General features: G+C 39.5%; 1 protein-coding gene across 1 annotated transcript in view; it reads left to right on the forward strand.

Annotated features, from left to right (window-relative positions):
* Nucleotides 1-17,014, forward strand: part of CDK5RAP2 (CDK5 regulatory subunit associated protein 2) — an 80,318-nt gene that overhangs the window by 16,677 nt on the left and 46,627 nt on the right. Inside the window, exons 11-15 of the mRNA XM_080630577.1 lie at nt 147-239; nt 2,195-2,413; nt 7,816-7,986; nt 8,723-8,896; nt 14,597-14,694. Of these exons, the coding sequence (XP_080486703.1) occupies nt 147-239; nt 2,195-2,413; nt 7,816-7,986; nt 8,723-8,896; nt 14,597-14,694 (755 nt within the window). The remainder of the gene's footprint in view (nt 1-146; nt 240-2,194; nt 2,414-7,815; nt 7,987-8,722; nt 8,897-14,596; nt 14,695-17,014) is intronic.

The following is a 17,014-nucleotide window of genomic DNA, read 5'->3' on the forward strand; positions in this document are numbered from 1 at the left end:
TATGATATATTGGGTGGCTTTGTTTTCTGAAGTATTTGTTTAGTGTAGTTGGATGAATGGGTAATGAGGTGGGGATAGCTATTACTGAATCACTGTCCCTTGGAAATAACTCTTTCTTCATAGTACTCATTTTACTTTATTTAAAGAATGAGGAGCTTGGATCTGAAATTGAAGATCTAAATGCTTCACTGGCTAAGGCAAGAGAGGCCACTCACAAAGCCCATATGCAGAAATTCAAGGTAAGAAGCAAGCAGTTAATGTGGCTTCTCTCATCCCTGCTCCTCCCTTCTCCAGAGTTCCCTACAGCAAGTAGTGCTTTGTGTCTCTGAAAGCAGAGAAGTGGCAATGAGTTTAAGATGTCTGATTTCTCTTACTTTTAATAATTTTCCCAAATCAAATAATTTAGAACCACATAATGTTTTGGGTTGGAAAGCACATTAAGATCATCTAGTTTCAACCCTCTTGACATGGGCAGGGACACCTCACACTAAACCATGTCACCCAAGACTCCATCCAACCTGGCCTTGAACACTGCCAGGCACGGAGCATTCACAGCTTCCTTGGGCAACCCATTCCAGTGCCTCACCACCCTTACAGGGAAGAACTTCTTCCTGATATCTAACCTGAACTTCCCATGTGTAAGTCTGAACCCGTTTGAAGGATAGAGTGTTAAAATTTATCTGTTTCTTGAGCTTTTTCTTTTATAACAACTGAAAACTAAGGAGGAAATGTGAAAAACCAAAATGAGTTAAAAATAAAGGCACTAAGAGTTGTGGAGCTGAGACGGTATCAAGGTTGCTTTGTTGACTTAAGAATCTTTTGGGTTTTGTACCAAAAGTATGGTAACAACACATGCTTCAGGTTAGCAGAGTTGAACTGCCTATGAGACACCTGTTTGGATTTATTTGTATAATAAATGTGAAACCGCTATTTATAAAAGAGTGGAATGTTACTTGTGAAATGTGATTTAGTAATGCTTTCCTGTGTGTGTAGGAGAAAGGACTTTATGATGATAAATTATGCATTATAAAGGTCTTAAAATGTAAACTGGGGGAAAGTAAGAATTTGACATTAAAGCAGACAACATAATGTCTCTTGTAATGGTTTCAAACTCATCTAAAACTAAGTCTGATAAAAGTAACTAATACAGATTAGAGGCAGTGATGAATCTTCCATGATGATGTTTGTTCATCCACTCTGTCTCTGAGCTCAGCAGGAATGGAAGAGGTTGTTGGGCTTGTGTCTGGAGTACACACACCTAAAGCTTTTGTGACTGACTGCACTGTTTCTTGATATCAGTCTGATGCAGTAGTAATCTTTAGTTTTCACAGAGCACTTGCATTTCTTCTAAAGCCATTTATTTAACTTAAGCCCGAATTTTAAGCGTGCCCTATATAGAAAAGCAAATCTTGCTTCTTCTTCAGGTCATTTTGGCCTGGGTGTGAATCTATAGCTAACATTTGCTTTTTCATACCAATGGAAGTCCTGCTTTGAAGTATTTCTCTAATTTTAACCCTTTTGTTTTGATGAGAGCTTGATTATTTTTGCGGAGTTCTAGGTTTAAAAAGTGTGCAACTAATCCCTCCTGTCCACAGAATCCATATTGCATGGTGGGTGACAGAGCAAGCCCTTCTCCTCATAACTCTGCTACTTAGCTACAGACTTGAGTTGAAGGCAGTTCTCTGTGAGTAGACCATGCTGCATAGCCCACTACCCCTATCATGTGGTGCAAACTTTGAGGCCAGTTCTAAGAGTATGTGATGGGGAAGAACATAAATCAGATGTTATTTTGTATAAAACAATATGCTTATGACTTGATAACTCCTTGACTTAGTCTGGATTCAAACTGACCTGAAGTTTATATAATAAGAGCTTTGGGAGCCAATAATAATAATAATATGGTCTCACTTGCACTATGGACTCCTTTGCAGGTCAACCTTTATCTAGTCCTTAGTTGTCTAAGGCTTTGTTATCCTGCACTGGATGTCGCTGAAAGTTGTGTTCCATTAGTTGGGAAGATGCTCAGTGTAACCTTTTCCCTGTTGTGTAACTGTCACTCCACTGTGTTTATGCACCACAGTTTTGAAGCACTGGAAAGAGGTGTGTGGGAGTGGGTTTGGGCACAACAGGAGTGACGACTCTACAGTCTCTACAAAATACCCTTATAGAACTTGAATGCTGCTTTATGTTTCAGGGTGCTGCAGATTATCAAGCTCTCTTGATGGAAAAAGAGACCCTCTTAGCAGAGCTGCGTTCAGAAAACCTTACAAAGGATGCTGAGAATCATAAACTACAAAGGAGGATTAAAAGGACCGATCAAGAGCTCAGTGATTTGAATTTAGAAAGAGAGAAAATGGAGAAGGAGCTGGATGAAGCACAACTACAGAAGAGCAGAAGTGACAAAACCATTAATGTTATTATCACTGTTTTCCTTTATTTCATGAAGTTTAAAAGTAGTTTCGCACTTTGAGCATGTCTTTTTCTAACCAATTGAAGGGTTTAATGTGAATAAGTTTTAGAAAGAGAAATGCATTTGCCTAAAGTCAGTATTCAAAAGAATGGCCAAGAGGATTGCCTGGCATGTAGTCAATTTTGAAAAATATGTTAAATATCATTTCGATAGGCTTAGGTCCTAGAAAAAATCATTAGCCTTTAGAAGTGCTAAATGGTTACTATTGGCCTCTAATGAGAGAATTTGAACCTGCACAACAATGTATATTGTATATTTCTGCTGCATTTCTCTTGTTACGTATCTCTACAATATCTTAAATTACACTACTTCAATTAAACTGTAAGTTCTAAAGCAGAAGAGGAGCAAGTAGCCAATAGTTGCAACCTTAAGCCAAACTTCAGCTTTTTTATTATCATAGCAGGGTCACTGCAAAGGCTTTAATTTCAAAAGGCAATTTAATAATTTCTGCATGTAAAATTCCCAAAGCAGAGGATTAGCTGATCACAATTTAACCTAAAAATGATGTGCTCTATCTGTTCATTACCTTTGCTTGCTTCATATTCCGTGTAGGTTTCTTTTACCTTGCTGTAGGCATTTAGATAAGCGCTTCTGCTCTCGGCATCGACGTGAATGATCAGGTTCCTTTTCTTCCTTTGAAAAAGAGTGCACTTTCTGCTGAGAGGTTGCCATAAAGCTCACCTCTCACTTCTTATCTATTCGTGTGGATTTTTAACCAAAGCTTCCATTAGGGCAGCATTTCTCTAATGAGTGAGTCCTGCCTGCATGCAGAGTCTGGTCCTCTTCAGTTAGGGATTAGTCTCCTGCTTTATTAAATTACATAAAAGATTAAATGAGCTTGTCTTGTTTCGGTTCAATTCTTAAATAAGGACCTTAATAAAGCAGATATGGGTGGAAGTTGCTGTTCCTGCAATCTCACTTAAAACCAGTAGAGGGGTCTCTTTACCTACAAACAAATTAGTTCCTCTCCCTCCTCCTGTCCCCAGTTTAACTTGCATTTTGGGTTGATTGTCAACTGTGGTTAGGCTGCTGTCACAAAGTCTCTATCTTTGGTGTGCTTTGAAATTCCTTCAGGGCGTTGAGGTTAAGGAGAGAAAGAACAGATCGCTCCTGTCAGTAAAACAGCCACAAAGAACATGTTTTATTGATTTAAAGTATTTCGTATGTAACTGTCTATGCTATTCAGAACTTTTTCTGTCTTTCAGGGGAGTTAGGCTATAACTCTGTATAGCAAAGGCAGGAAAAATAGGGCTGAGTAGGGAGTTGTCAGGGGATTCAAAGTTACTTGTGTTGCAGAAACCTATTTGCCTCCATTACGTCCAAGGTTTTCATGTAAATGACTGGTTCCTTGGGGAAAAGCATTCCTGCCAAAAGATGAGCAGTCTTATAAAAATTATATCCCTAACCTATTTCCTATTCCTTGTAGAACAGCTGCTTCAATTTCAAGAGTTGCTGGTACATTTGGATACAGCACCATTGCCTGTGAAATGTTGCCCATTAAGTAGTAACTATGTGGGAGGAAGAAAATATGCTGTGATATTTTGCTCTTTGACAAATAGAAAAGCACTTCAGTGATCGGCTGCAAACTTTTTATGAGACAGCCTTAAAAATTCAGTTCTATTTATACTCCAGAATACCTGTTCATCAGTGTTTCTATTTTGTTAGAATAAAAGCAGCCTGAATGTGTGTAAACTGCAGAAAACGCCCTTGACATCTGTAATGAGCTGCTCTGTTGGCTCTTCACTCACTCACAGGGAAATTTTCAGTGACTTTTCAATACTGTAATTGAGATAACCCACATTTTTGCATATATCTATTAAAAAACCTCCAGAACTTGAGATCCAGAAAAAGTTCTTCTGCCCTGTTGTAAACCCAGTTTGGTTGGAGATGATCTGGGCATTACTGTCCTGGAATGGAAGAAGGTTGAACTAAGTTAAGACTGCTATATATGAGCTTATCATGCAAATCACAAACTGGGCCCAGTATCATGACTGTCCTGGAGGAATAAGTGTAGATGTCCTTGGACAGCATCCCTGTCTCAGTGTGGGTGCATGCACTGGCTTTTTACTAGGTCAACTTTAGAAGCAAAACCTCTTCCAGTTCTGTACTTGGCAGAAGCTGTTGTCAGGCATTGGTTCAGCATCACTTTATCCTCTTTGAAAACAGAAACTTTGGGCGTATATATTCTTACATCTGATTGATGAGGAACAGACAAAATCTCATCCTTAATGTTGCTTATGTCCACCATGTTAGTGTCTGTAACAGATTCAGTGCTTCTTGATCAAAGAGTTTGTTCACATTTACATGAATAAACACTTCAAGTACCCATTCTCTCTCCAGGCCTAAGTGTAGACAATTAGAGTGTATTTACTAGGTATTCATATTTGATCAGTTGGTTGGGGAAATGCAGAATAACTCATTAGGCAGAATTTATTATTTAGTCTTCCTATCTGTAGTTAAGCCTGAGAGGGAGGTTTTGGAGCTTCACAACTCAATTATTCACCAAACTGTTTTCCATCTGACAAGGAGGGGGAGGCATCTGCTCTGGTCTTCTATATTAGTGTGTTTCACATTCATTTTCTTACTTCAACTATCATTAATCATAGAAAAGTCTCTTGGGGAAAAAGGTTGGCAGAGGGAATTGCAAAGCTTATGCTTTAAGAGCTGTAGCTACTATATTATCCTTGCAACTCAATGTATAGAAACCAATAGATGTTCTCCCAGACAATTTGAGTGGTCAATGGGTTCGAGCAACCTGCTATGGTGATGGATAGTTTTACGTGCTACAGAATTCCAGCTCATGCAAAGAAGATAATTTTCATTCTCAACCCTTGCTTGTTTTGGGAAGGATTTAGGGAACTCTGGGGGCAGCAATAGCAGAGGCAAAGTAGCTGCAAATTGAAAATCTCTTGCAGGCTGCTTTATTTACTCCACAAGTGTATGCCTTGTCAGTCTACCTCTTTCCGTAAACCTAGCCATAACTTATTTCTGCTGCTTTCAAGGCAGAGGCATGGTTTCTGTACCTGACAAACATTGTACACCAAGATGACTGAGAGTAGATGATAGGGGTGTAGTACTGTTACTGCAACAGCATCTTCTCTGTCTATGCGTGTCTATCATCATTCCTTCTTAAAGCTATATATTGTTTTCATAAGTCACAGAGTATTGGGCACTTGAAGTTATAGCAGAGCTCAAAAGTGTTCCTTTGAAGTTACCTAACATGTAATGTGTTCACTTAAAGCCTCTCAGTGATCTGATAGCATAAAAACAATGTATAAATGGAAAGCCAAGGAGTGAACTTTGCAATGCAGTGACAATTATAACACTGCAGCTGATGCTTTGCTTCCAATTAACATGTTCTATGTGAATAGGCTTAATATGACCCCCTTGAAGAGCTCCATACCTTGAAGCCAAATGACAGACCTTGCACTGTTTCCAAGACAGCTCTGTCACGTTCCAGTTTATAGGTAGTAGTTAGGAAGAAATAGAAACATATCTGAGAGTTTATGTATATAGACAAAACCGGGACCTGATTCTGCAAGTCTTCAGTTTTCTTAGTTAAGAAAGTGCTTCTTTTGATCCTGAAAAAATTAACTTAATTACTTTTCAGAACTGAAGGTCTCAGCTTAATCATTGTTTGAATAACATTTGAGGGTTTTTTTTGGGGAGTTATTAGGGATTTTTTAGCTGAATCCTGGTAATGAAGCTAAAATGAAGCAAGTAAACCAAAGGCATTGTAAATGACGATTTGCATTTAATGTGCAAAATAAACAGAAGTAAAACACTGAGTAGTAAAATTGATGTTAAGGATTGGATGTGAACCTGCATGAAGCAAGGTAATTAAGCCAAGAAAAAGACATAAAACAGTTTGTAAAGAGGTTGCAATCAAAGTGTCACTAGTACTATTTCTTTGTACTTAGAATGGGAAGCAACTATTGAATTTGAAATCCCACTGGAGGTAAATGTAAAGTTTATAGGTGACTACCATATGTGCAAACTATTTAAAGGGCTTATGGTGCTTCACAAATGGGCCCTTTTGGGGAATAAAAGGAAAACATTTATTTGAAGGTGTAGGCTGCGTTACCTGGTTCTTTGGGTCTGAAGAGAAGTTTAGACAGGATAAAGTTTCCTCTAAGTTTTAATTATTTAACTTTATAGACAGCAGCCCCTGTGTTACAAGTTCCTACTTCTCTTTTTGCACACATGCAGTAAATGCTCTGGATCTTCTTGTGGAGTAAGAGCTTATGCAGTGAGGCTCTTAGTATATATGCAAGTGCAGCTAGTGTATATGCAAGGTATGCCTCCTTCAGCTGACAGGGTTGAAGCTTTCAGCAAAACAGTTTGAAGTGGCACAAATGGTGGTGGTGGGAGAGGAGATGAAACGAGAGAAGCTAGTTCATAGCGAAGTGTAAGGAATAGGAATTGTTTGATGTTATTGCTTGGAATCCAAGGCTTTGTCAGGTGGTCAGGCTTTGAAACCCCATAGATAGCTACTGATGGTGGGTTTTCAAGTGAAGTGGAACAGGATCTGCAGGAATGCAAAGGAGAAAACTATAATAATGGTGTGCTTCAAGTGTGTGACCTGTGAACTAGGAGGTACTTCTTTCTACATTGCAGTAGTCCTCATTGATCTGTACAGATCTTAGTCCTTTGGGCTTGCTACTGCATAAGGCTATTGAAAGAGGTTGTTTCTGTCTTTTGGAGGCAAAATGGGGCTGATGGGGAGCAAAGCTGTGGAGATGATGTGGTTAATCTTGGAGCTGCAGGAAGTAATTAACAGAGCCAGAATCAAGCTGCAGTTCTCTTCACAGCATCTAATCACAAGACTGACTTCAGTGGTCATTTGAAGTTTGTGCTCTTGCCAAAAGAAAATGTTTTAACATTTGTGACCTTTTGTTTGATGCACAAGGAACTGGTAATACAATGTTAGTGCAAGAATTTTCATGGTGTGATGAGAAAAAGAGCAAATGACAAACTGAATCACCCGTAACCAATTTTCTCCTATTTCTAGTAAGGCAGTAAATTGACTCAGAAGCGGGTGTTCATTCTGACAGCGACAACATGTACGTGCATGATATTCCCGATAGCCTTGGAGTCCAGTCATTCTGTACCAAAAGCATTTAAACAATAACAACCTGGAAGACAGTACTGACACCTCATCTAAAAGTTCTCTTTCATGGTGTGCTGATGCCAAGAGAAAGAGCCTGGATTAAATACCCTTTCCAAACGCTTAAGTGATAGGAGGAGTTTAAAGCAGTGGAAAGTTCAGCTAACAATATGGCTTGTTAGGCTTAAACTTTTAAAAGAGTTGATTTGCTGAATATTCAGTTTTGCTTGTTTTGTAGGATCTTAGAAATCAACTGGAGAAATTACATGGTGAAATGACTGAGAAAGAACAAGCACTCGAACATCATTACAATATTCTTTTGAGTGAAAGTAATCAGAAGCTGCAGAGCCAAGAACTAGTTATCAAGCAGCTAACAGACAACGTCAGTCAAAAGGATCTACTGCTTCAGGTAGGTAGGCTTGAAATGAAAAGTAGAAAGTTATAATTTGATTTCTGTATGAGAAATTAATACAAAATCACATTTGTATTTGGAATTACTATTGATCTGGATGAAATTCCTTCACTTTCTATAACACTCTATTTGCAGAATAGAGATATAATTATAGCGTGTGGCATTCAAAAAGATTTCTTGTTAGGGTTTTATGAAGCGTGTGGACAGAGGAGGAAGAAAGCTTTACTAATACTTAGTAGAGTTTTCACTGTTGTGGTAAGATACTTTAAAAGCTCTGAAATGCCTTTGATTGTCAGTTTATTGTGCAGAAACTGGGAGTTGAGGAATAGGTAGAGATACTGAAATATTTAATCTTCTTTTTTTGGAGCCTATTCAAAATGCCATATAGGAAGAAGCTGCCTGAATGTTAATGGCTCAGGGTTTCTTGTAGCTGGAGATGTAACCCTGGAAAGTTCTGATGGTATTCAACCAGCAATGCAAAGAGTAACAGTTGAGGTTGCTCTTAACTTGATTTGGAGACCAAGGTATATGCCTTGGCTTTTATATTTGGAAGATTGGATTGCTGGGGAAAGTTGGATCTTTTCTTGCTTCTATTATGTTTAATTGAGCTCTTCCTTTGTACGGTAAAAAACGCGTGCCTGATCATTCTTGGATAGTCCCCTGAATTTTGCTTGTTTGCCTATTTTGCAATATAAAACTAGAGTAAAACTGTCTCATTGTTTTCTTTTGTTAGAAACTTGATGGAACAGTTAAAGAAAAGGATGTGGAATTGCAGGAGCTCCTGACTAAGTACAAGAACCTTCTGAGAGCCAACGAAGAACTTGAACTGAAAAATGAGGGCTTAGTGAAGGAAAAATGTGCTGCACAGTCTCAACAGTCAATCATCAAGATAGTCAGAGAGTTGGAGGTCAGTTTTTTCATAACTGATAATTTGCAGATTAAGTACCTTGACTCTAAAGTGAAGAGAATTTGGACTTTGGACTCGAAAGTGTGAACTCACTTACATTGTAATTCACTGCTGTAAGGGGCTGGTTTTCATTCATATCAGTACCATATCCAAATGTTCTGTTTTACTATGAAGATAGGAGTGGCTTTATTACCAATTGCTTCATATGATTTGTATGATTGTGATGGTATTAGTCTACCATCATAAAAATACGTAGTATTGTACTTTGAGGAGTTTATATGGCATCACCAAACTTACTAAAATAAGACAGGTACTGTTAAGAAGCTTTTTAATCACTTGCTGACTCCATCAGCCCGTTATTTGTACAGATTATTGAAAACTGCTTTTGGAGGTACATTTCTTGGGGTTTTTTTGGTGATGTTTGCAGTCTGATATGTTAAGATCTCCAAAAACATCAGGCAAAGTAAAAAAGATTAGACTAGTGCATACTATATATGTACTGTTATTTCATTTCTTTAGTGATATATCAGTCATGAATGAGATCTCCTTGATGAAGTTTAACATGAGGTGAGCCAATAGTAAAGGAAACATAAGTGCTGTTTTGTGTCACATTCTGAACACACTAGAGTTGACCCACTTAATATGTTATGGGCAATATTATTAAACAAGGTAGGTGCGAGCACACATTGAGTCATGGGTTATATGACAAGCTCAGAGTAAAGGAGCTGCAGTGCTGTTGCCAGGGTACCAGAGCAGAGTATAGCAAAGTATATATGAATATACATGCAGAGAAAATCAAGTCTGTGAAAGGCTGAGTAGGAATTCTAACTCTGTAAAACAAACTGCAGTGCATGCATGTAACTTCTGTCCCAGAGGAGGATGGAAAATCATGCAGAATCAGTGAAAATCAAGCACTAACTTTCCTCTGTACGCCCCACTTCCAATACAGGTGTGTAACCAGGGGAAAGAACAGGGGCAAGTGAAGCCCTGCATGATAATGACCCAGCACCCACCTTCTAATCACCATCTATTCTCTGTTGCTGGTTCACTTAGTGGCTGTGAACAATACCTAATCACAACCCATTGTCCTTGCAGCCCAAGCTCTGTGTAAGATACCTCCCTAAGAACCTGCTTTGGCATATTAAACAGGAGGTTTTGGACACAGATTACCCAGAGCTCTGCTCTCATTGGCTGCTTTGGCCTCTGATGACTTTCCAGTGCTTCACCAACTCTCAACAAACGCCCAGCAGGATGTTCCCCACCAGAGAGAACAGAAACTAAGCTGCTCTGGCCTCACTGATCTTGAAAGTTGAAGAAACTGAATTGAGAGATGCAGAACTTTCTCGCTTTTCATCAGATCTTTTTACTTTATTTGAATTTAATGGTAGATTTTTAAAGCGACCAACATCCAAAGCTCTGCTGGGTGCCTTGGCCAGGCCAGGGAAGATAAATGGCAGTTTCTAATTTGGAAGTGGATTCTTGAGCCCCTGTCACAAGCTGAAGAGAGAGCATGCGAGGACACTGATAATGAGGGTAGTCATGCAACTGCTGATTCTGACATCTATGAAGTCTTAGAATGAAATCTCTTTTATAGCTAAGAAATGCAAAATTGCAAATAAACTCCATATAATTTTGGAAACTAGTTGGTTTAGTGCTTAGTACGCTTCTCTCACAACCAATATTCCTTACAAAGCTCTTTTTGTTGGAGTATTTGTTAGATAAATCTATTTCTAACACAGATTTTTAGACCTTTGTGGTTCATTTTATTACTGAGAAAAGCAGGGAAATTGAGCAAAGTGGCTCTTGCTCAGTCCTTGAGCTGTGCTTCTGGGTGCTGTTGTGTTGCAGGTGTAATCTTGCACACAGTGGTACTGCAGTATGGGGCCACACTGATAGGAGGTTTAATTCTAAATTGATTTCTCTATATCTCTTTAGATATATGACTCAGTGTCCTGTAACAATTTAAATCTTTATTAGCAATTGTCTCATTTATGGTAGCCCATACAGAGAGTTTACTGCAGTACTAGAAGAAATGACCAAGTTCTAGTACGGATAGATGGATGGATGCATCAATGAGGTGGTGGCCTTCTCTCAGTCGTCATCCTCTAACCTTCAGGGATTTTGGAATGATCCTGATGGTTGTTGTAAGCAGGAGAATATTCAGTGAGGCAACTGGATCTTCTTGTGACCTTGCCAATCATTGATTTATTATGGAGGTGTAAACCTTTTACTTTCATTGCTGACAATTTGAGAAACCTTTAATGAAAATGAGTTGGTTTACACCTCTGCTGCTTAGCATTAGTATTTCAGACTTAAATATAGACTTTAATGTGTTAGATTGCCTCCTTTCATGGGAATATAAATCTTTCACTGCAATATGGTCCTGGATGTCTTGCAGCTATCTCCTTTAACACATTTTCCCTCACACCATGTGTCAAGAGGTTTAATGTTTCATTAACTCCCACAGCATTACGGTCTATTTAAGTTACAGAGCTGCCTTATGTTTTGTGTACCATTGGGGAGTTGATTGGAGTAATTCACTCCTACGCTTTATTTAGAAATGACAGTAATAATGTACAGGGGAAAAAAAACCCCATGTTCAGACTGTATCTCCTCATCCTTATTATTCATGAGAGAGTCTGAAAAATCAAGAACACTTCTTCATGATTTTCCTAACATCTACCTAGTTGGATGTCGAGTTTACTGATTTGTGTGTAGTCTGTGACATTTGGAATTAAACAGCTCATGTCTCCTGTTATGCAGGGGAAAAAGAGGGAGGATTTCATGAACTTCCTGAGATTTTGGTGCAAATGTAGAACTAAATTAACCTGTGAATTCTCAAAGCAACACAGGAAGCCGGAGCATGATTCTGTGCATGACACTGCTTTGATAATACAACAGCCACAGACCCTGAACAACTGGTGACAACCGTTATCTAATTTGTGTACCGTAAACTCTTCACTGTGACATTACTTTGCCAGTGCTTCAGAAAGAGCTTTTAATTAGGATATGGTTCTGTCGTGCCTTCAGTAATAATTGCAGAGCTTGTATCAGACATATGGAAGAGTTCACTGGAACTTTTAACAGGCTGTTAACCGCCTAAATTAAGTCAAAAGATTTATTTCTTCCTGTGGCTTTCTACGTCATTGAGCGGTGGTGTTGTGATCAAACTTTTTCCTAGTTAAACTGCAGTCTGTGTGTTTCATGTTCAGTGGCTGTTCTTGAAAGGCTCAGATTCCAGCATCTTGATAAGACTCCTTCATTCAGGCTGTAAGGTGTACTTTTTAATGTGGGGTTTCTGTGAGGTTTTTTGATTAATACATCAAAATGGATCTGGATCACTCGCCTCCATCAGTTTGCCTCTATATTCCTCAGCACTGAATCAGCAGAAGGCCTTGCTGTGTGTTCTTCTTTTCAGTGTCTAGATAATGAACTTGATATGAATCATAGAATGGTTTGTGTTGGAAAGGGCCTTAAGATCATCCAGTTCCAATCCCCTGCCATGGGCAGGGACACCTCACACTAGACCATGTTGCCCAAGGCTCTGTCCAACCTGGCTGGAGCCAGGGATGAAGCATTTACCACTTCTTTGGGCACCCTGTTTCAGCGCCTCAGCACCCTCACAGTAAAGAACTTCATCCTTGTATCTAACCTGGACTTCCCCTGTTTCAGTTTGAACCCATCATCCCTTGTCTTATGGCTAGAGTCCCTGATGAAGAGTCCCTCTTCAGCATCCTTGTAGCACCCTTCAGATATTGGAAGGCTGCTCTGAAGTCTCCACGCAGCCTTTGCACTTCACATGTAGAACAGTATTTAATAGATCAATTTGACTAGGAACATTTGTTAGACTTCCAGTTGCCATTAGGAATGATGGTGGTTTAACAGAATACACATGCACAAAGGCGAGGTCAGAGTCTGTAGCATTAGGCAGTGGATGGTACTTGTTCTGCAGTAGGATCTGACAGGAGCAATAATTTGATCCAAACCTGATTACACTTGCAGAATATTATTTACCATATTTGCCAGCATACTGTGAAATCTGAGTGTAAATAATGAAAAGTAAACAACAGTTGTCCTTGCTTTTGTGCTGTTTGCTTTGCAGAATACTGATTTTCCCCAAATTATCAGAGTCTTTGCATCATTAGTGTGATTTAACGAGGTTTTATTGGAGCTGGGTTTTTGTTGCAGTCCCTTCCTTAGGAATTGCAATTGGAGTAATAACAGCTGCTTCACACTCCTGGGTGTAGATTTCTTCCTTGTTAATGATCTGTTCACTAATGATTTAGTATCTCTCGAGAGTTTCCTTAGCTGAGATTCCACCTGAGCTGTGGCACTTTTTTGTTCTTCCTTTCAGCTTTCAGTCAAAAGAGAAAAGTGAGAGAAGCAAAACTGTTCTTCAAACACAGGCAGACTATAGGTATCTCACATTAATACAGCTAAATTTGCTATAGCTATCCCAGTATTTTTCTGAGATAGCTTTCTTAGGTATTTTATGTAATAAGTGCAAGCAAATACTCCATTAAATAGCTGCATTTTTTGTCTCCCACTGGAAAAGGGAATGTGTCATTGTTTTGGAGTGAAGAGATCTTGGGGAAATCAGTGGTTCCTTACTGAGAATGTAGCACGAGTGTCTGGATTTATTCACATAACAATAATATACCATCTGTGAGCAAGACTGCAGGTAAACAATTGTCTTTTCTTTGCACAAGTAAAGCAGCAGCTTGCAGTGACCCAGCTGAGCGTGCAGAAAGCTGACTCAACAAGTGGATCTGACACGTTCATCCTTTATTTGTTGGCTCAATACAGTCCTTTTTGTTCAGAAATGGAACAGAATTTGCAGGAACCCTTCCATCAAAGAAAGCCAGTTTTATCCAGAACACAGAGAGGACTGTTAGGACAGTGTCCTAATATATGTGCTTGGAGCTTGGGTTTGTCTGCTTTCCCTTCTCCCCCTTCTCCTCCTGCCAGGTTGTTTTTGGGGTTTTGAGTTGCAAACTGGAAGTGAGGATGCTTGGGTTGGGGGATTTCTTTTTAGACTGCAGCCAGAGCTGGGCTGGTCCAGTCTGGAGAAGGCTTCTTAAAGAGAGACCTTAAAGCAGCTCCAGTGCCTAAAGGGGCTACAGGAAACCTGGAGAGGGGCTTTGGACAAGGGCCTGTAGGGACAGGCCAAGGGGAATGGCTTTAACCTGCCAGAGGGGAGACTGAGATGAGCTCTTAGGCAGAAGCTCTTCCCTGTGAGGGTGCTGAGGCGCTGGCCCAGGGTGCCCAGAGAAGCTGTGGCTGCCCCATCCCTGGCAGTGTTCAAGGCCAGGTTGGACACAGGGGCTTGGAGCAAGCTGCTCTAGTGGAAGGTGTCCCTGCCTGTGGCAGGGATTGGAGCTGGATGAGCTTCAAAATCCCTTCCAACCCAGATCAGGCTGGGATTCTGTGACTGATAAAAATGTGGAACCACTGTTTAGATCTTTGACTCATAATAAGGAAATAGTGAAACAGTATTTTTCCTCCTTTAATAATAGTTGGTTTTAAGTATCATGAGCAGTTTCCAGGTTCAGATTAGGCTTTGGAGGTGGACAGTCCTGTTCAGCAGATTTGAACTGTACTTATTTCACGTTTTCTTCAGGACACAGGTGTGCACACAGTTGTAGATGTGCAAACTTTAAGCTGACACTGTAAGCTTGGTATGTTCTTGTTTTAATCTAGGAAAATAAAGAAGCTGAATATGAAAAGCTGATGCTTGCTTTAAGAAAAGAACAAAATATTTATTCTACACTAGTGAAGACCTTCAAAGAGTCAGATAGGTGAGTACTGTTTTATTGTGGTGGATAATCTAAACTCAAAGGGCAAAAGGCAGAAGTTTGTGCCTGTCAGCTGTTCATAAGGCATAAATAAGCTGTAAGAGGGAAATATTTGTATAAGTGAGGTTCTGTTATGTAAATTACTTAAATGTTCCTGAAAATATTTGTGTTTGGATTGAAATCTCAGAGGAGCCGCATTTCCATTTAGCTACCAAAGCAAACAGCTTAGATTGCCAGGAGTCAGCTGTGTTGGAATATAGGGGGGAAAAGTCAAGTCACAGTGAACTTTTGGGTGCTGGATGGTTTCTTGTGTTTTACTTCTGAAATACAGATAATGCTTATCTTAAATGTGACACTTTGAGGATTTTGATTAGAACATAAGCCAGTAAGATTTTTTTAACCAGAAGGTTAAACAAAACAGAGTAATTGAAGCTTGCATAGTATGCCTTCAGTGTAAGGCATTCAGAAGTATGGCAGAGCGAGTGTTTTTTAACCTCTAAGTATCAAAGAATACAACATTTTAAAAGGAGTCTGTGGCTTACTTTGTAGCCTGTTATTGCTTGGCAGCTGAGGAGGACACGTTAGGGTAAAATAAAGGCAATTCTTAGCCTTTAGGAAAAATAAATATAAGTGTTTTAGATTAAAAAATTACTTTTATGATTACAAATAACTTGGTGTTGACAGTATTTAGAGAGCTGGCTCTGGCTCTCCCTACCTGAAAGCAATGACTTGCACCTGCCAGCTTTGGGGGCATGCGCGTTTGTATTTTGCAGTTGGTTTATAGTCCACTACAGTTTGGAAGCCATCAAATGAATAGCACTAGAGTGGATGAGATCTGGTGTTTGAATTAAGCACATTAATAATGATGCCATCTTGTGCTTGGCCACAGCTTGGAAGCTGTTCCAAGTACCAGAGTCTTTTTCCTTAGAAATAGTGATAGAAGTCAGATTATGGGTTCAAACTGAAACAGGTTAGATATAAGGGAGAAGTTCTTCCTTGTGAGGGTGCTGAGGTGCTGGCACAGGGTGCCCAGAGAAGCGGTGAATGCTCCATGCCTGACAGTGTTCAAGGCCAGGTCAGTTGGAGCCTTGGGCAACATGGTCTAGTGTGAAGTGTCCCTGCCCATGGCAGGGGGTTGGAACTGGATGGTCATAAGGTCCTTTTTAACCCTAACCAGTCTGGGATTTTATGATTCTATGATTATGGACTTTATTTCTTCTCTCTGGGAAAAGAGCAATAAATTTTGTGACTTTTCTTTTGAACAGTCACCAAATGAAGGAATAAGTCAGCTGTTTTTAATGTCTCATAAGGAAGGTAGGACCTGACTTTGAAATGTGTTCTGTGGTAAGGTGGTTGTCAACACTTCAGGGTGATGACAACAAAATAATATAGCTCTGATACTAGTTTTTCTTAGAATACTTTTCAAATGAGGAAAATGATAACTGTAGTTATAATCATTAGGGTAATAGGAGTTTTGCAATTAACTTCTGTAGAATTAGGAGCAGGGTCATTAGTTTTGTTTTCTTGCCATTGAGTTACAGGATGCACAGAGCAGCGATTTGCAGAGGATGTGCAGTGATTCAGCAGCAGAGCTGGAAGTTGGAGGCAGGTTGTCTTACGTCTCCTCCTCATAGTTTTGTGGGCTGAGATGTGCTGTTAATCCCATCAAGGAAGAGTTGACCCCCCCAGAGTTCTGGGTAGTTGATAAACAAGCCCTGCAGATAAATTCCACTTCCTCATTTGTGTAATTGCCATCAGCAGTGCCACGGATTTTAGGCAAACATCTGTTTTCTTGCTGACATATCTTCTTTTAGGCGTTATTTATTTTAAGCAACCTGGATGGTTATTTTTCAAACTAAGCTACTGGATGTCAGGACCAAGACATTTTGTGTCTCTTCAAGCGGGAAATAAATGCTTTCTCTTATAAAACCTTTAGCTCATGAAAAGGAGGAAATGTGCTTACTTTGCTTCTCGTAATGTGTGGGGTTGGTTTGATTCTTAATTTTTTGCTGAGCATTTAAGAGCGCTCTCTCTTCAAAGATGCTCTTGAAGGAGGGAGGATTGGTTAAAGCAGTAGTTTCTTGTGCTGGAAACACTGACACCAGTCATGTCAGAAGACAGACTGAGGCTTTTCATACATGCTGCCTTTAATTAATGTCTTTCTACAATATGCTGTTATTCTCACATGAATATGATGTGCTGGATGTTCCTGTAGAGTCTCCTCTAAGATGGATTTAAATCTGTTGTAAAGATTCCTGAATTCTCTGGCATTTAGGGCTGTGGATTGGAAATTCAACAGCAGCTTAATTTATCTTCAAGCGGT

The sequence above is a fragment of the Psittacula echo genome (assembly GCF_963264785.1).
Source record: "Psittacula echo genome assembly, chromosome: 16".
Taxonomy (NCBI): Eukaryota; Metazoa; Chordata; class Aves; order Psittaciformes; family Psittacidae; genus Psittacula; species Psittacula echo.